The 20,926-nt window shown below is 40.6% G+C and overlaps 1 protein-coding gene across 2 annotated transcripts in view; it reads right to left on the reverse strand.

The window, feature by feature from the left end:
- Positions 1–480: 480 nt before the first annotated feature.
- Positions 481–20,926, reverse strand: part of LPAR3 (lysophosphatidic acid receptor 3) — a 77,674-nt gene continuing 57,228 nt past the window's right edge. Inside the window, exon 3 of one of the 2 annotated variants that reach the window (XM_040987235.1) lies at positions 481–846. In XM_040987235.1, the coding sequence (XP_040843169.1) occupies positions 515–846 (332 nt within the window). In that variant the 3' untranslated portion in view covers positions 481–514. The remainder of the gene's footprint in view (positions 847–20,926) is intronic. The other variant, XM_040987236.1, reaches the window with a different exon arrangement.

Consider the following 20,926-nt stretch of genomic DNA (forward strand, 5'->3'; position numbering starts at 1 on the left):
AATCAAGTTGAATCCAGGTCCTTAACTAATCTATTATTCTTAGGTTCCTATTGAATACCTAATTACTGGCCACAAAATTTTTTTGAAAGGAAAAAAACTATTGCCCAAGCATGTCTAAAAAGTTCAAATGCATACACAAAGAACTACAGAGGCTCTCCAAGAAGCTGCCTAAGGTGGTTCAAGTAACATTATTTATCATTTATTTTGGCCTGGGTCCTTGAATAACACCCTCCTGGAACACACAAAGGACAGCTGTGTGGAGGCAGCAAACCCAGGGTGTTGGCGGGGTTGAATGCTCCAAGAGTTCCTGGGACGAACAGAAATCCACTGCACCTGTTCTCAAGACTCACTGTGACTCCATTTACTGCCCATGGTTTTAAATCATGTAAGACAATATGCATTTTTGGTTTTTAACAAGGAGCGGTGATGAATCCAGGCCTCAAATAACAGCGGCCATGGGCTCTGGCAGAGACAGGTGACGGCCTGGGTGGGTGGAGGAGGCATCTGCAGCAGCCTAGGAGCTGCAGCTCTTATTGCACACTGTGCCTTGGCTAATACTGTCTTCTATGTATTGGCTGCCTGTGTCACTCTTGCTGAGCACGGTGGAGGGCACACGGGAGGGGCGCCTCTCCGGGTTGTTCTCCTGGCAGAAGCAGCAGATCATTTTCTTCATGGTGCTGTACATGTCCTCATCTTTGTACGAGTAGATAACAGGGTTCATGACAGAGTTAAGCAGCGCCAGCAGCAGGAACCACCTTTTCACATGCTGCACGCCACACTGTGTGCAGTTAAGGCCATCCAGAAGCAGCACCACCAGGCCCGGCGTCCAGCACACCACAAATGCCCCTGTGGGGAAAGAAGAGGAAACAACAGGTGCTCAGATCCCAAGCTGCTTATTCAGCTTTTGGTCAGCAGCATCCAGGGACTGTAAGAATTTGTTATGGCAACTGTAAAGCAAACTCCCAAGCAATTCTGATCTTGTGGGGACAAACAGCCAGGAAGCTCCTTGACCATCAGCCATGTCCTATTTCCGTTTCTGATCTGTTGAGGAGCACTGTATATCCTCCCTTCTCTGGCTGTTCACTGAACCAAGCTGGGTGGTAGTTGCAGTCACTATCTACGTTTGACAAGTAAGAAAACTGTGGCTCAATTCCACAGTGACAATGGGGAGGACTCTGTCTCCAGGGCTTATACACAGCGCAACATCTTTATAGAGCAGATCTCACATTCTGTTCTTTTCCATATCAGATTTTTCTTAGCGTTTTCCTAAAAAAAAAAAAAAAAACAGACACACTGTGTCTACTGCATTCTCCTAATGTTTTAAACTAAACTACCTACTCAGAAATATTTTACATGCATTCATGTTGATGTTTAGGAAGCACCACATCCTTTTTGACATATTCTCATGCTGTTCCAGACTGAATTTTCGTTTTCGTACGAAATAAGTATTTCATCATAGGAGAGCTAGAAACATGCTTTTTAAAATTCTGCAACTGAATGTGGATAGTTAAGTCTCTTCTGAATCTCCAGGCAGTGGGTCATGCTTACCTCTGACCTGTATGACAGTTTTCTCCTAACATATGGGTCAGATGCTCAATACTTTCTGGCTCAGCTGCTATAACCTCTGATAACATTCACAGTGAAACTCTGTGCAGTGCTTACTCCAGGCTAGCATCTGGTGTCAGTTCCTCCCCCTCACTATATTATACAGCACCATTCTAGGGAGTTTGGCACAATTATTCTCCCCAAGAACAAAATGAGGCACAAGAGAATGGCATTAACTTTCCATGGCCAAACAGTTCTGAAGGGAATTCCTCATTTTGAACACAGGCAATCTTGTAATCTTTCTTTTCTTTTCTTTTTCTTTTTTTTTTTTTTTTTTGACAATCTTGACATAATTAGGGCAAAAAAGTTCAAGCACTACAATAAGATGGGAAGACAATTAGTTCCACATTGTTTCCTTAATATATCTGATATAAAAGGAGATTTTAAGGGCGAAGCCCCACCCAGACTCCCATCCACCCCAGGTGCCAGATGTGGGGCATGCTCCGAAGGTCTTGCTCAAGTGGTTTTGATAGTTCAACAGTTCTGAATTGTTGCCACTCTCAAAACTCCAAGCACAATGCAGTCGTTGGAGAATCCACTGATTGACATAGTCCATCACATAGTCTCTGTTTGCCCAGTATTTTCATTGCCAATATATAGCTGAGGTGGTTGATTGACTTGTTCTGTCTTGTCATTTGAGCCTGAAAGCTCGATTGGGGGGATCCCCAAAGAAACTTTGTCTGAGGTGTTCCCAGATTAGATTCTTGTATGTACTAGCAAGCACAGGACCCGGCACAGTCCATCGCCCTGATAAGCTGGTGGTTGCAGTTGCTGGGTTGGTTCTGTTTCCAGCCCTATCTTCCACTGGAACCAATGGGCGTTTGCAGTCCAGCCTGATTCTGCCCAGCACATAATCGGCCCTCACATAAACCACTGGCAGCTGCAGCCCAGCTGGAGCGACCCACAATAAACCCCAACCAGGCCCGCCCCCTACCCTGGTTTGCCAGTATGTGTGGCAGACTAGTCCAGTCTGTCCCACATCCCCTTCTGCTCTCATACATGTCAATGGGTATTAAAACCTTGTTCCATCTAACCAGCTCAACTATCCAGCCTTTATGGATGTTGTTGGTGTCTCTGTCTATCCACCTCAGCTCCTGTCCTAGATTTTATGCCCTCCCGTGGGGGTGGCAACCCAAGAGGGAGGAGCCCACTATTTCCCTCCCAGGCCACTCCCACTCCCAGATTATGCACTCTCCAGGTGGTTCTGTGGTTTAACTTGACAGAACTAGTCCCCAGTGCCAGCTTCTGCCAACTGATGCTGGAACACAGGCAATCTTTTGCCATGAGCTATGCTCTTGTCCACTATGTGACCCATCTCTGAAGATTACTCATTCAATATGGTTCATGACATTCTTAAAATTTGCTTAGGAGCTATTCTAGGTAGTGAGCAAGGTTGACACCAAGCACTCAGAAAGCTAAAATGATACTGGAAAAGAAAAACTAAGCAAGCAAGTCTATAAACAATAACACCAACTAATTACTCTTAATAATTAGAATAAGTCTTGGGCAGAAATCTTCCAATTTCTTTTCTTTTTCTTTTTTAACTTCAGCAAGACAAGTAAAGAATTTGAGAAAAATGGCGGAAGGCAGGGGAGGAATATGCTTGCCTCCTTATCTGAAATCATTATTTCAGTGGAGAGATTGGAGAGCTGGCATGAACTACTTAAATAAGGCACATCACGCCTCTGAGCACTCCTCTTCTGCCTTAATAAGACAAATATCACAAGCCGATTTTTATGGGGTAGCTGGAAGGATGAGAGGTGCTGGAGGGGGTGCCCAACACTAAATAGTGATTATTCTAGCTTCTTTGTTCCCATTAAAATCAGATGTCTCCAAGGCAGCTGGAGGGCCTGGTTCTCTATTTCACCTTTGCGGCTTACAAAAGACTCCTTTTTCTTTCATCCCATAGTGTTGTTAGTCTAACTGATACATATGGGATGTGAAGATAAGAGATCAGAGATATGAGTCCTCATTCCACAGGGCCTTGCGTTCTGCTCACTCTAAATGAAGGACTGCAAGCTGGCTCTGGGATTTTTCAACATTTGGATCAGAATTCCTTAGTGAGCATGCAATCAGTTTAATGTATTCAAAGCAGGTTTTTGGTTTTGGTTTTAGTTTTCATTGAATGAACAGAATAGCTCCAAGTGCATACTACAGACAAAGGGAAGCTCTGTTTCATGGAAAGTATGTTTTTTTAAAACACATTATATTGCTGTGTGTATTAGATATGAATAAAAGTCTAATTCTTGCTACTGGGCTTAGTCAAGCATTCAGAACACACTAAGTGTGCAGCTCATGTGTGAGGCTCCACCCAGCTCCAACAATAGTAACACTTGGTGCTCCGACTCTTCCCAAAAGGGGGCTACATAAGACAGAAATGCACAAGCCAGACTTCAAATGCTGAAGCTGCCAGCTTTGAAGTGAAGAGTCTTTGCTGTTTGAAATCACATAATTTCAAAGAAATCTGGCTGGAAGTCTTCCAAGGCCTTGTGTTAATGGGAAGGAGCACAAACCTTTATAAATACACACATCTGAATTTAATAAAGTATATAACTTTCAAGCTAACATTACGATGAAAATGCCAATAAAATAAACAAAATCTCAATTAAAAAAAAAAAAGAGGGAGCAACAAGTGAAACGTAGGAAGAAAATGAATGAAAAGTAACTTGACAAAAAAATTAATCCAAATGCATTGATAATAAAAGTCAATGAAAATTAAGGTTTAATTTAAAGGCAGATAAATCTAAGCATATTTGATGCTTAACATTATGTCCTCATGTGGCAAAAATCACAAGTATGAACAAGATGAATATTGTTAGAAAGTTTATGACATGTTCATTTCTGGAGAGAGGGTAGCTAGTTGGGCTCTTAGGAGTTTCTACAGATGTTAATAATGTTCTACTCAACCAAGTGGTGAGTATACAAATATTCTTTGTAATGTTTCTATTCTCTTATGTGTTTTTCATTAAATCCTACATTTAATTTTGTTTAACATATTATATACACACTCCAATCAATAAAAATAATAGCACATTACCAATATATTTTCCTAAAATGCCACAACCATTAATTTAAATAGGATTTTTAAAATCATAAAAGCATTATTCTCTAACATGAAACTCTGATTTGGATTAGTCAGAGCACCTAAATATTCTAAACAAATCTTCAAATAGATAAACCATTTATCATCATGAAATAATTCATATTTTTTACTTCTGTGTCTAATTATAAAAGATAAACCATTCAGTTAATACCTGACAGCTTTTACTGAGTTATGATTATGTATCAGGCAATAACAATTTAAATAAATGAATCTATTAAATGTTCATATCAACCCTTGGAAACAGGTACTAATACTTCCCTCCTTTTAAACTTGAGGGAACTGAGGCCCAGAGAAATTGGGTGATAATCCCAAATTCATGAGGCTGATCAGAGCTTAGGCAGGATTTGAATCCAGACAGCCTGGGTCCACAGCCTGCACTCCTGTCCTCATCCACAGCTGCCCAGCAGGCAGCCACAAAATGAGAGATGGACTTTCTGGACCTTTAAGTCACCATTGTTGGCTTGCTAACAGAAGGATTTTTTGGCAAGAGAAGGAAGGGAGAAGCATGGATTGAGGTAGGTCAACACAAAGAGAGGGAGGGATGTCGGGAGAAAAGTGGGGAGGGGAGGAGGACAGAGGTGGAGAGAGGCAATAAACATATATGCTGGCCACTGGATAAGAAGAAGCACAGGCACCTTCTCCCTTGTCCTCATTCTGCTTCCTGCGGCTGTAAAGGGCAAGTCATCTGGGACAGAAGAGCCCCACCCCCAGAAACATGGCTGCTCTGACCCCTCCACCCAGAAGCTAGGCTCTCTCTCCAAACACAACTTAAAACAGCTGCACAGGGTGTCTAGCTGTTCATCCGTGAGGCTTTCTTGTTCTATGTCAGCAGCTACCTAAGAGGCACATGAGAACATTTAAAAGGAGAAGAAAATATGAAGAATGATTTTGGCCCTAGAAGTCTGTAACCTTGCAGAAGTTTTTGAGTATATGGATGGAACGTGTATACATGTGTATGTGTGTAAGTCTGAAACATGTATAAGTCAGCCCCCTATTTAATTTCGATAAACTGTAGAAAAACTAAAAGGTTATTTATTTATGTATTTATTTATTTTTAGTGTTTAATTTCCATATTCAGACTATGACTGCTGGGAGCCAGTAGCATTCAGACACCAGGTCACACCCAAGGCCCAAATCACTTTTTAAAACTGTAGGTAGTAATAAATGGGCTTGGGGGGCAGCATACAGGCATAGCAAGGTAATTTTCTGCTTGCAGCATCCCCTTTTAGCTGCTCTGCTTCAATTGAGCTCTTTGCTAATGGCCTAGGAAAGCAGAGAAGGATGGCTCAAGTCCTTGGGGCCCATGCACCGTCTTGGGAGATCTGGAGGAAGCTCCGGGCTCTAGGCTCCCTTCTTCAGATGTGATCACTGTGTGACATGTAGGGAATGAACCACTGGATGGAAGATCTTTATTTGTCCTTCTCTTTATCAATCTGCCTTTCAGATAAAAATAACTAAATCTAAAAAAATAGGAGGGAGCCCAACGGTATCTAGGAACCAAGAGAATAAATTAGGTTTGATTGCCCTGGAGAAAAAAAAAAGGTCAAAGAAAGTCAGATATTAACTGTCTCCAAAAACCTGAAGGGCATCACATGGTGAGATGCAACACAGACTCAACTTGGGTCATTGCTGCAGGTCCCCTGAACAAGCCACAAAGCACAAGAAGTCAGGGCTAGACTGTAAGTCCTTTCGTTGAGAAGATGAAAGCCTTGAAGAGAGGAGTCTGTTGTCCAGCAGATTCAGGGCCTCTCTTGACCAGGCACTTCCCTTTGCCTGGACTATACCAAGAAAAACAAAGAGAAGAGGGCTGTATCCTAAAGCCAAGAGAAACCTTAGTGTGGTTTGAGCTCTGACCACATAAAACATTCCCAACTTCCATCGAATGACAAGTTTCAACTCCTTAGGAAAGTCACATAAAATTGAATGATTTTTCCAGATTCAATATGGGAATAAGATGGTATGTCTAAGTACTAATTACAACAAATTCTAAGAGGTTGGTTCCCAAATTTGGCTGCCCACTTAAATTGCTATGGGAGATTTTTAATAGTGCAGATTCTGATTGGGCTCCACATTAGACCCACCAAATCTCTAGGGTGGGATGCAGAAATCTGTAGGAATAGAGGTTCCCTAGGCAATTATTATACACAATTAATTTTGAGAACTATTTGTACTGAGCCAAAATGGTTTCATCAAGCTGATTCCAGCAACAAAATCATAGACTGTATGACACGGCAAAAAGCAAGGGAAGAAATTGGGGCAAAATTCCTTCAAATAGAAGCATAAGCATTTCCAGAGATCAGTATCTTCAATTTGTATTTCAACAAATATTTGGGCTTATAACATATAAAATATATGGTATCTCAAAAAGTTCATGATTTAAAAATACTTTAAAAACTAAGCATGGATTTTGATAAGTTTTATACTGTAATAAATTTGTCTTTCATTTTACATAAACTTTTTAGGAAGACTTATGTATGTTTGGATTTGAAAGGCACAGTTACAGAGAGAGGCAGATCTACCATTTGTCGGTTTACTTCCAAAATGGCTGCAACAGTCAGGGCTGGGCCATAAGGAAGAGCCTGGAATTCGACCTGTGTTTCCCATGTGGGTGCAGGGTCCCAAGTAGTTGGACTACCATCTGCTGCACACTAGCACACTATTAGGGAGCTGAATCGGAAGTAGTGCTGCTGGGAGCTGAACCTGTTTCCATGCAGGATGCTGGCATTGTAGGCAGCAGCTTATGCTGCTATGCCACAACTGCTGACTCCTTTCTATAAAGTTGCTGAGGAATCCTCATACTTTTCCCAACACTAGCAGCAAAACCACTCCATAGACCAGGCAGGCACAGTCCTCTTTCAGGCCTTTGTTAAGTCTCTGGTTTGCCCTGCCAGGTATGCTTTCCTACCTGTTAGTTCAAGGTCTGCGTTTCTAAGTTTAGTCATTTTCCACTTCCTTCACCGGATCTCTCCCATTCTCCAACCCAGAGGAACAGGTTCCCTCCCAATTCCCTGCCTTTCAGGGATTGTCAGGGATAGAACCTGGGCATGATGATTATGTATTGTCACAGAAGATTTCAGCTCAAGAGACACTCAGTTGAACTGAGTATTGAAAGTCAGGAATGACAATGCAGAGATGACACACAGCATGATGTACTTGAAGAATTCCAAATGATGGGCCCAGCGCGATAGCCTAAAGGCTAAAGTCCTCACCTTGCATTCACTGGGATTCTACATGGGCACTGGTTCATGTCCTGTCTGTTCCACTTCTATTCTAGTTCCCTGCTTGTGGCCCGAGAAAGCAGTTGGGCATAGCTCCAGGCCTTGGGACCCTGCACCTGCATGGGAGAGCCCAGGAAGTTTCTGGCTCCTGACTTCAGATCAGTTCAGCTCTGGCCATTGTGGCCACTTGGGGGGTGAATCCAGTACACATGATATCTTCCTCTGTGTATCTCCTTCTCTCTGTATAGCTGCCTTCCCAACTGCCTTTCCAAGAGGGATGAATAAATTAAAAAAAAAAATTTTTTTTCGTATGGTTCAGGATGGTTTTAACCCGAAAGGCAACTAAGAAAAGAAATAGGAACATAGGGCCAGATTCAGAAAGAACTTGTGTGAAATGCTCAAGAGTTTGTATTGATGCATAGACACCACGGGCCTTTTTCAAGCAGGAGTTCATTCAAAGAATTTAGTCTGAATGCCCTCAGGCACCCATGCTACATGCTTTCAAGCATCTACAATGATAAGAAATATGTACTGCTCTTCAAAAGATTAAGAATATTTTTCTATATTCCATGGTTCATAGAGAAACACTAATGAGAAAGGTTAGATCAAAGGATTTTCAGACTCAGTAGCAGCTCAGTGGTTTGTGACATCCATTTAGTGGGTTTGTAACTAGCAACTTAAAAAGTGTGAAATAGAACAGAAAACATCAGAGTGTATCAAGTATGGTTTGAAAGTTATTTCAGTTACACACAAAAACGTGTGTACTGCTCTGCGATTCAGAAAACAGGCATTTCTTTTGTGGGTTTCAAATTTTAAAACAAGAAGATAGAAATTGACTTTTATAGATCTGTGGTTTTTAAACCATTTTTTTTTTAAGTAAAGAAAAATTTTCCTCTTGTCAGACTTCAAAATCAGAGCTTCTCTGACTTTAAAAAGTTCTGCATTGAAGAATTTGCTGGTATTTTTGTACTTCAAAACTCCTACCATTCATAAACACGCATACACTGAAGCACTAGCCAGTGTCAAGGAACACCACTAACAACTCCACCAATCACACTTCAAAAGCTACTTTGAAAACAGAGTACTTATTTGAAGAATTTTGATTAATGATATGGATAAATCTTATATGGTTGGCCTCTGGCATCAAGGGGAATTAGTTCCAGGAACTCCTATAGATATCAAAATTTACAGATCTTCAAATCTCTTATATAAAATGGTATAGGCAAATCCTCCTGTATATTTCCAATTGTCTCTACAAAGTGAAAAAAAAATCATTATACTATATTGTTTGGAAGTATAGCAGTGCAATTTTTTATCTGTTCAGGACAGAAACAGCCATTTTAGGCTTAACTGCACGATACACATCAACAGCAACATGATTATTTTTCAAGGGTTTCTGATTCTTGGTTGAATCCATGGCTGAGATACTAGGATAGGATGGACCAACTGTATTTCCTTTTAAAAAGAAAATTCTCTCTGTTTCAAACGGCAGAAAGAAAGAGAGGAAAAAGCTGAAGAGAGAGAGATCTTACATCTGTTAGTTCACTTCCCCAACACCCCGGAACAGCGAGAGTTAATCCAGGCTGAATCCAGGAGCTTGGAACTCAATCCGAGTCTTCCATATCAGTGGCAAAGACCAAACTACTTGAGCCATCACCACTGGCTTCTCGCAGAAAGCTAGCTTGGAAATGGAGAAGCTGGGACTTAAACGATGTGCTGTGATGTGGTATGCAGGCATCACAAGCAGTGCCTAAAGTGCTGCATCAAACACCCACCAGCTTCCCTCCGCCTCCTCCCACCACTGTATTTAATAAAGCAAAGCTTCACCTGAGTATTCAGGTGGAAAGCAGGCATGTGAAGTAAAAGCTTGCTGCAACTGATTCAAAACCATATGGATGCCTGCTTAAAACTCAGGTTTCTGGCCCTCACCTAATCTGCCAAATGAGATACCAAGGAAGGTGTGATCTGAAAAACACCAGTTTTAACCAGTTTCCTGGGGGAAAGCATCTTAAAATTTGAGAACGACTGGTTTAGGTGGGAAGACTCGCCTGAAGGCTGGCTAAAATCCACAGAAGCTGGTCAAGACCACAAAAGCAGTGGGGTGTGGAGACGGAAAGAAGTAGGTAGGTCTAGGGGCTGAGGAGGATGAGTGCTGGTCTAGGTAGTAAGGGGACAGCAAAGAATCCATGCAGGCTGTGTAGCATGCGGCTGGGATAACCGGGTAAGAGAGGCAGAGGGGGCATGTTTCACAAGGCAGTGTTTGTACGTACTGGTCACTTGGAGCATCTAGAACCCCTTCTTTCAGAGATGTGTAGAAAGCAGCCAGGAACAACCAGAAACATGGCTGTCAGCTCCAAGTTGGAATGTGAACTTGGGGCTCAGAAGCAGCAGGTGGCAAGTGCAGGCATATGTTCTTCCATGATTGAATAAGTGTCCATCCACCATGCGCCAACTATTAAGAGTGGATGTCTTCATAATAATTTCCTTCTATCTTCAATTTTTAAGATACATGTATTTTTTATTTTGATAAATTTTTATTTTATTTTAGTATCTGGCTAATAATACTCACTTGTCATTTAATTAGACTACAGATTGAGCTTTCCTCTAGTAATTAAAGTAATTTGAGCGTTATACTAAAAAAAAAATCAATGACAAAAATCCAATGTTAATTTTGAAAGTAAAGTGAATCATATGCTAGAATATTCTTTTGCAATCTTGAAATAATACTTTAATTACCACATTTAGTCAGAAACACCAAATTAAGGAATGTCTAACATTTTGGAAGGAGGATACAAGTTCAAATGAAAATACTGGTGACAAGAAAAAAGATCTTTGAAAATTCTTAACTCATATTATGTTTAGATAATTTATAATCACTGCTCATCTCAAATTGGAAATTTATAAAGCACCTCAGGCAATGCCCTGGCTGCTACTTCCTGTCCACATCCTAGGAAGCCGGAAGCGTAACACGCTCTGTGGGAGACATGCACTAACTGGAATGTGTTGAAGACAGTTCATGGGCAGGCTTGTTGTGCAGTGCATCAGGTGCAGCTCCGGATGCCCACATCCCATGCTCGAGGGCCTGGTTTGAAACCCCGCCCTTGCTTTCAATCTAGCTGCCTGCTTATGGGCATTGTAGGTTCTGGCACTTGGGTCCCTGCTACCTACGTGAGAGACATATATGTACTTGCAGGCTCTTGACTTCCACATGCCCTTAGCCCTAGCTGTTGTGGGAATTTGGGCAGTAAACCAGCAAATGGAAGATCTTCCTCCATGTGTCTGACTTCCAACTAAAATGAAAATAATTAATTAACAAGAGAGCTAAGCATAACTGGGGTCTGGGTTATAAACAGGACATGCAGGAAGCTGGGGCCACAAGCTGAACGAATATTCCAGCTCTTCAGGGCCTTCAGGGCCCATGCTTTCCTGTTCCATCTAGTCAGTCTTTTTTTTTTTTTTTAAGATTTATTTATTTATTTATATTGGAAAGTAAGATATTTAGAGAGGAGAGACAGACAGGAAGATCTTCTGTCTGCTGATTCATTCCCCAAGTGACCGCAACAACTGGAGCTAAGCCGATCCGAAACTAGGAGCCTGGAACTTCTCCTGGGTCTTCCACACAAGTGCAGGGTCCCAAGGCTTTGGGTTGTCCTCAACTGCTTTCCCAGGCCACAAGCAAGGAACTGGGTGGAAAGCATGGCCACTGGGACATGAACTGATGGTTATATGGGATCCCGGCATATGCAAGGTGAGGACTTTAGCCTCTAGGCTATCGCACCAGGCCCCCATATAGTCAGTATCATGGAATTAACAAACAAAACCCCCGGTATGTGAGTGACACACAAATAAGACATCCATAAAAATAAAAACAACTTATCATACAATAGTCTCACCTTGGCACATGAACTAAGTTAATCAAACAAAAGCATATATTTAAATCTGTTCACTGTTATTCCTTGTTTTTAGTCCAGGAAAAGGCAACACGCTGAAGGCAATAATACAAAGCTAGGAAGCCATGGGGCTGCCTGACTTACTAAAACAGAAAATTACAACTCTACATAAAAGTTAAGTTGCAGACCTCATCTTAGGGCAGCGTTTTACTTGAAAGAGAATTTGAAAAGTAAAATTTCAAACTCTATTTTGGGGTGGAAGCCTTATAATATTTGTCTCACTTTAGTACAATATTCAGGTGAAATGCATCTATGTGTTAAATAACTTCAACAACTTAAAAACTAGACTTCCAGATGTGGCATGCATTTAGATTTATGTTATATACCCACAGCGTTTTGTAAAAATATGTATTTATTTATTTATTTATTTATGGACAGAGAGAGAGAGAGAAAGGGAGAGAAGAAGGGAAGGGTGGGGAGGGAGAAGAGAGAGAAAGAGGAACGACAGAGGAGTTTCATTTGATGGTTTACACCCTAAATGGCCACAATGGCCAAGGCTGGCCAAAAGCAGGAGTTAGGAACTCCATTTGGGTGTCTCATCCAGCTCAGAAGCCCAAGGCCTTAGGGCATCTTCTGCTGCTATTCCAGGTACATTAGCAGGGAACTGGCTCAGAATGGAGCAGCCATAACTGAAACCAGCACATATAGTGGATGCTGGCACTGCAGCCGGTGGTTTAACTCAATGTACCATAATGCCTAGTGCTTTACTTATAACATTTTAGAAGCCCAATGATTCAGAAAACACATTATCACATACATGGAAGGAATGAAAAGATATAGTTTTGGTAAGTCTGAATTATTCATACTGCAAAAAACAAGAAAACACAAAGATATTTCTAATAGGTGATGAGCAGCGAAATACACTGCAAATGACTCAGTTAACAGCACTGTCACCACTGCTGAATCCTCTGACTCTAACAACTGGTTTTAGACACTTGTTTTAAATTTGTGGTCAGTGTAGGAAAGTTGGAAATGTTGATGCAAGAAGCTGTGAGATGAAATTTACAGCAAAGGCATACCAGCTCGAACCACAGACTATACCTAATTCTAGTGTTTAACTCCAGGCAATAGCTGAAAATCATAAACTATATAAGAAAACACCATCTCCACCTCCAGATTCCACTTCAAGCATCACGTGCATTGACCAACAAGGCCTTACTCCCTCACTATTATACCAGGGGCCTTTTGGCATCTAAGAAAAGGTGAGGTCAGCCGTGTGTTCAGGCAAAGGAACAGTTATCTGCTCACTAGAGTCTCAGAAACTGACAGGTCACAACTAGCCTGCCCAAGGATCTGAAATTCTTCCAGCTGCAGACATGACTTTGGATGAACAAGGCCTTTGTTGCACCTCATAGGGAAGCACCCACCTATTAAGCTGCAGGTACGTAATATTTTATCACATTAACCACCACTAGCACAGAACAGGGCCCTGAGGGAAGTTAAAAGGGCTCTCTTTCTTGTAGCTGATATTTTTTTGAAAACACTGAAGCAGAGGCCACTGCACAGGAAAATCAACTGGAAGAGGAAACAAGACTCTCAAGGCACGGGTGATAGAAAATGCTGTTCTGAGCTCACAGCAAAGGGGCTGGAAGCCAGGCGAGCTGGAGCTGGGGGCTGAAATCATGCTGCCTTCCAGAGAGATGAGCCTGGAAGAACTCCAGTATGGTATGGCTCAGTCCTGACACAGGGCTACCACTTCTCAGTGTGCTGACACAGCTGTCATCACCAATCACCCACAATCACTATTTGCTTCAGAGCCCCGTTACAACCCAGTCCTGTCCAGCCCGGTTCTCCAGACAGCCTCCAGCAATCCAACGGAATTTATCCTGGAGAGGAAACCCATTTATTGCCCCCATTCAAAGCGGGGGTGGGGGGGTGGGGGAGAGCACAGGCCTGAAATCAAACAGACCCTGAGTTGAAATCCGGCTTACAGCCACAGGTAAGTCATGTGCCCTTTCTGGGATTCCCCTGAGCTACAAAAGGAGCATGTCAGGATGACTCCATGGGAATTCTGTGAGAATTTAATGAGATAAAATGTGGAGAAGGTCCAACACAGAAAACACTCAGAAAACATTATTTTTGACTGCCCAGAGGTGTTGGGTATCTCCCCCTGATGTGCTTTTTAAGTAATTTATGAGCAGATCTGGAAAGTGCCTCAGGGGCCGTTATGTGCCAATAGTACTGCTAGTAACTTTTTTGCTGCTATCACGAAATACCACAGACTGAGTAATTATAAATAGCAGGAATGTCTTGACTCATGGGTCTAAAGGCTGGAAAGTCCAAAGTCATGTACACCAGTATCCAGTGACTTCTATGTTGTGCATAACATTACAAAAGAGCACATGAGGAGGCACAAGATGGAGGTGGGTGGCTTGCTCATAACAAATCCACTCGAGATAAGCAATCCAAATCCCAGGATGATGACATTTTTCAATTCATGAGGGCACAGCCCTCAGGGCCACATTGCTTCTTAAAGGCTCATGTCTTATCTCACACCAAATCCCAGGACATTCACACCAAATCCCAGGTGTACTCACAAGCAGTTACACTCCCTCCATTTCTATATTCTTGTTTCCACATTATTAGACTGACATCCTTAGGAGACATACATCCTTTGTTTTATTTTATTTTATCTTACTTTACATATTTTTTTAAGATTTATTTTTATTATTTTTTTATTGGAAAGGCGAATATACAGAGAGGAGAGACAGAGAGGAAGCTCTTCCGTCCGATGATTCACTCCCTAAGTGAGCGCAACGGCTTTGCTATGCCGATCCGAAGCCAGGAGCCTCTTCCAGGTCTCCCACGCAGGTGCAGGGTTCCAAAGCTTTGGGCTGTCCTTGACTGCTTTCCCGGGCCACAGGCAGGGAGCTGGAAGGGAAGCGGGGCTGCCAGGATAGAACCGGTGCCCATATGGGATCCCGGGCGTGCAAGGCAAGGCCCTTAACCACTTGCGCCACCGCACTGGGCCCACTTTACATGTTTTTTTTAGAAGATTTATTTATTTTTCTTGGAAAGGCAGAATTACAAAAAGAGAAGAGAGGAAGAAAGAGAATCTTTCATACACTGGTTTATTCCCCAAATGGCTGCAATGGCCAGAGTTGGACTGGTCCAAAGCCAGGAGCCTCCTTCTGCTGGGTCTCACATAAGGGGTAGGGTCTCAAGGATTTGAGCCATCCTCTGTTGTTTCCCCAGGCCATAAGCAGGGAAATGGATCAGAAGTGGAGGACCCAGGACCCAAAATGGTGCCACATAGGATGCCAGTGCCTGCTATGCCACCGTGCCAGCCCCAACAGATCCCTTTTTTATCTTACTCAACTGGGAATTTCCAGTACTTATCCAGGGGCTAAGTAGATACTTAATGCTTATTAAAAAGTAAGGGTTCTTTATTCAAGTCTAAAACCTAGAAAAGAGTATGATTTAAAAAGTACGATTCTATTTCTCTGCTCTCAGTCTTATCACCTATCATTAATGGGCTGGACAAGAATGACCTGTTTGGCTCTTTCAGACTCTTATTTGATAATATGGGTCTTGTTCACAGTTTCCTTTAATCGTAGTCAATACACAGTCCAAGTAACAGAGAAGAAAGGTAAAAATGGATGCTTTGTTTAGTGTCAGGTTAGAGAATTTTGTGGTAAAATTTAAGATGCATGTTATGATCCCAAAAGAAACTGGGATCTTAACTGGGCACTCAGAATGCTTTTGAAATTCAGAATTTGTTCAACTTGCATACAGTGAGCAAGTGTTAAGCATTAGCCATGTGCTTTATCACCAGCACTAACAAGGAGATGGATGAGTAAACGGTTACCATGCAGGCACAAACAAGATGCCATAAGTGTATACTGACTCATCCTCTCCAAGAGTTAGAATGAATGTCCCCTGAAGGGTCACCATGGTTTGAGGTTTGTTTTTGTTTTTTAAATTGAAAGGCAGAGAGACTGATAGCGAGAGAAAGCCCCTATCTGCTGATTCATACCCCAAATGCCTGCAAATTGGCTAGGGTTGAACTTGGCTAAAGCACAAAACAGAATCTAATCCAAGTCTCCTACATAGGTGTCAGAAACAGTTACTTGAATCATGATCACTGCCATCCAGGGTCTCCATTTGCAGGAAGCTGGAGGCGGGAACTGGTTATCAATCTCAGGTACCCAATGTTGGATGTAGGTGTCTTAAATCTAGACCAGCCTCATGCCCTGGATTAAGTTTTTAAGTGGACACAAGTAATAGGAATAACTCTGGTCATACGTTACGGATAAAGGTCACATAAGCGGGCTGCCTGAATTGCTGCTCTTGCCCCCAAGACTGGACTTTTTCTTTTTGTTCTGCTATCTTGCTATTAATGGCTGCGCAATATTTATAAGATACGTCTGTTAAAAGCACACCATTAAATAAATGATTTCAAGGTTTTATAATAAAGTGGCTTCTAACTCAAAGGAGTTTCAGAAGACAAGGTCAGGCTGTCCTTGTCATTAGATAAGTAGGCAACCCCTCAGAGTCCCATCTCTCCCTATTGCAGGTACTCAGAAGCATCTGAATGAGCAATATTCTAAAGTTACAAGTTGATAGACTATTTACTAACAGAACCCTACAAGACATTTGAAGGAAGTGAAAACCAACATGTAGAACTTTTATGGGCATTTCACCATCTGTGTAAGGGCTCACAAGTGTGCACTGCAGCACCCCAGGGAATAAAACTCAGAGAATGATACTGATGTCCTTTGGAGTTGTTCAGTGTGGATACCCTGCCAGCAGTAACATCACTACTTGATAGCCCAGGAAGCCTTCATAAATATATCTTTTAAAAGCCAACAGAGATTATTTTTAGATAGTCTGATTAGTAGCTATTAACTCACTTAAACCAACACTTGTTACTTGTGATGAAGACTTTATTAGCAAAATTCAGCAAGACCTACAGTAAAGCTTCTAGGTTCAAAATACTCTACTGCAGATGGCAGATCTCTCTTTCTGTCACTCCTTCTCACTGGAGTTCTGCCTTTCCAAAAATAAATAAATAGATAAATAAATAAATAAATATAAATAAAGCAAGCCCTTCAGTGAGTATCATGGGATTGTAAGATTCTTTCTAGTTGAGGCTCTTTTTAAAGATTAAAAGTTCTAGGTTTTTTTTTTTAACTGTAAGATTTCAACACCCCCCCTCCCCCCCCAGCAATCTAGGAATTTGGCACTCATCATAATGGCTCAGTGACTAAATCCTTGCCTTGCATGTGCCAGGATCCCATATGGGTGCCAGTTCATGTCCCAGCTGCTCCACTTCCCATCTCGCTCCCTATTTATGGCTTGGGAAAGCACTAGAGGATGACTCAGAGACTTGGGACCCTGCACCCATGTGGGAGATCCAAAAGAAGCTCCTGGCTCCAGGCTCCTGGTTTCAGATCAGCTCATCTCTGGCTGTTGCAATCACTTGGGGAGTAAACCAGCAGACAGAAATTTCCTCTCTGTATCTCCCTCTCTCTGTAAATCTGCCTTTCTTATAAAAAAAATTTTTTTAAATAAATCTAGGAATTTTATGATACAGCAAACAGCCCTAAAAGGGTTAGAATAAAAATAAAAATGGGTTGAGAGGGCATCTGGCCCTGTGGTTTAGATGCCACTTCGGATACCTACATGCCATACTGGGGTACTAGGTTTAAGTATTGGCTCTGCTTTCAATTCTGGCTCCTGTTACTGCTTATCCTGGAAGGTAGCAAGATAGCCTAAATACATGGAAGAACTAGATTGTGTTTCCAGTTCCTGGCTTTAGTCTGGTTTAGCTCTGGGTTTTGTAGGCATCTGGGAAATGAACCAGCAGATGGAAAATGTCTCTCTCTCTCTCAATCTGTGTGTGTGTGTGTGTGTGTGTGTGTGTGTGTGTGTGTGTGTGTGTATGTGTGTATGTCTCCTTCTCCCTGACATTGAAATAATATGAAAAATAAATTTCAAAAGAAAATATAGGATCTGTGCATTGTGGCAGCCCACTGGCTGCAATGCTGGCATCCTAGGTGGGTGCTGGTTTAAGTCTTAGCTGCTCTTCTTTCAGTCTAACTCCATGATAATGTGCCCAGGAAATAAGATGAGGATGGCTCAAGTATTAGGATCCACTTGGGAGACCAGGATGAAGTTCTTGCCTCCTGGTTTCTTCCTGGCTGAGCCCTGGTATTGCAGCCATTCTGGGGGAGTGAATCATTGGATGGAAGATCTCTCTGTGTCCCTCTTCCTCTCTCTCTCTGTCACTCTACCTTTCAAATAAATAAAAATAAATTTTAAAATCGGTCATACCATTAAAAATTGCTTAATAAGCTATGATTCATCCAAAGACATCCTAAGAAACTACTGGAAATAATAATAATATTGATATGAAAGATGTTTGTGACAGATTAGAAAAACTGGATTATAAAACACTATACTTAGTATGATTCTATTATGATTAAGTTGATTATTAACTAATATGGTGATTAACAACTAGAGCATATATTCTTTTGTGTGCTTTAAAAAGATCCCTAAAACAGATAATAATCCTAGAAGACATAATTTCTATGCAGCATGAACCAAACGACTTTTACATTCATATCTTTCACTATTTTCTTACTTTATTGTGAGAATGTATTTGCTTTAAATATTATACCCTTACTAAAACTATTTCTATTTCTATTTCCACTTTTGTAACAAATATATTTTGATGAACTACAGTTAATTTCAAAAGATGCCACAGGAGCAATACTACAACTTGAGAAACTAGAAGTTGTCAGTTTCCTCTCCTAGTTTTACTCATTTTGTTACAGTTAGTTTACTAAATATAGGAAGGTGCCCAGTAAGAATTTTAAGTCATTAAGTGGTAAACTCATGCTATAAAAAATTAACTCTGTAAATGTGTAATTTTTATCAAAATGCCAATTTTTTTTTCTAATGGCTTTACACTATAGTCACAAAAATCCAAAATGTAAAGAAAGAGAAGCATGTTGACCTGTGTTCTGAGCACAAAGTCACAAATGGTGATACCTTCCTCAAGAGCACAACAATGGCTAGTTCTCATCTGAACCACAGGGACTTGGCCATGTGGAGACTAGCACAGTGTATCAAGAAATGTAGGACTCTAGATTCTTTCATTTATCTACCATCAGAGGATGAAGGGTCATTTAAGCCCCTTAATCATCTTTTAAATAGAAGCAGTCCCTCCTTTCCTTAGGAAATGGACCCTCCTGATCATACTTTTGCCATTCTCTATTTTTGTTTTTGAATTTGTTTATTTGAGTGACAAACACATACACACACAGAGAGTGAGCGTGCAAGAGAGAAACAGAGACATAGTCACGAGGAGATAGAAAGATTTTCCATCTGCTTTAATCCCTAAATGCCATAATAGAGGAGACTAAAGCCAAGATAAAGCTGAAATCAGGAACTTAATCCAGCCCTCCCATGTAGTTGGAAAGAAATCTATTACTTGAGCCATTGCTTGCCACCTCCTAGGGTGCATACTAGGAAGATGATGCAATCAGAAGCTGGAGAGGAAATCAAACCTAGGCACAGGCATCTCAAACAGTGACTTAACCACTAGACCAAATACTCCTTTGCCTTTTCCCCAAGACTGTGTCACCACTATAAGCAAAAGTATCCCTAGAAGGGGGAGTATTACTAGGGAGCTACCCTTCACTTGCTCTTGGTAAGAAAGATCCACAGCCACCCGTGGCCAGTTGTCTCTATGGCTCTAACAAGCTGTGTTGCATGTCCTACCTACCATCCCCCGCTTCATATGGCTGCTTCTAACATACTGAGAGCTTAGAGTGCAAATAACCAAATTTGGTAAGATTTGCAGCTAAATGAATTCGAAAGAGTTTTGAAGAACGACATTAGCAATAAAGCACATGGAAAGGCTTTGACACAATAATCTGTGTTGAGAAGACATGGTCCACCATGTGCACAGGCAATTTTTTACAGATTATTTTACAGATCCTACAGATACAAAGACATCAAGAAAACAGAATTCATATCCATATGAGCCAATTTTAATAATTCACTTTGTTCCATGAAAGATAGAAAACTACCTCACTACCATCATGACTAAAATCAAATCAAAACAAAAACCCAACTAAACCAGAAAAGGTCACCAAGCAAAATCATTCATATCCCAGTTTCCAAGTTCCATCTGAGATCTGGTCACTGGCAGCAGAACACAGGGGAACACTTTGAGCTTCTTTTTTGCGTTATTCCAAGCCCACACAGTGACTGTGAGTGACGCAAGAGCAGCAGACACAGATTTAGAGAGAGTCTATTGTGAGTACACCCTACGAATTCTTCACCACCCAACTTCTCCAGTAACTCATTTTACTTCCTAAAATTTATGTTACAAAAAAAAGAGAATGTAAATATATATATAATAAACCCTAAACACACACACATATATGTGTGTGTGTGTATATATATATATATTTATATATATATTTATATATTTATATATATATTATATTAATTAATTATATATTATAATATATATTATAATATATTAATTATATTATTATATTAATATATATAATATATATATAAATATATAAACAGGTTAGAATTGGCCAGGTTAGAATTCAGAGCACTATTCAAATTTTATATATATTTTATATATATTTTATAATATAATATATTTTATAATATATTTTATAATTTTATATATATTTATATATATATTTATATATTTATATATTATATATATTTATATATATATTATATATATATATATATTATATATATGTATATATATTTATATATATATATACATATATATATATATAAACAGGTTAGAATTGGCCAGGTTAGAATTCAGAGCACTATTCAAATTTTGTCGAGTATCTTTTACGTATTGGTTATTATATCTAATTTTCTTTAAGACTACAGCAATTGTTATTGACCACCTATGTTCTCTAAAGATTTTGTTTTATTTTGTAACAAACAAAGCAATGCTAGTAATGCACACTCTTCAACTCTAAACACTTGATCTTAGCCAAACTCTAAGAATCAATTACTGATTAACCTTTTAACTGGCAGCATCGAAAGCCATAAGAGAT

The sequence above is a fragment of the Ochotona curzoniae genome, unplaced genomic scaffold (assembly GCF_017591425.1).
Source record: "Ochotona curzoniae isolate NIBS_2020 unplaced genomic scaffold, NIBS_Ocur_1.0 contig_4612, whole genome shotgun sequence".
NCBI lineage: Eukaryota > Metazoa > Chordata > Mammalia > Lagomorpha > Ochotonidae > Ochotona > Ochotona curzoniae.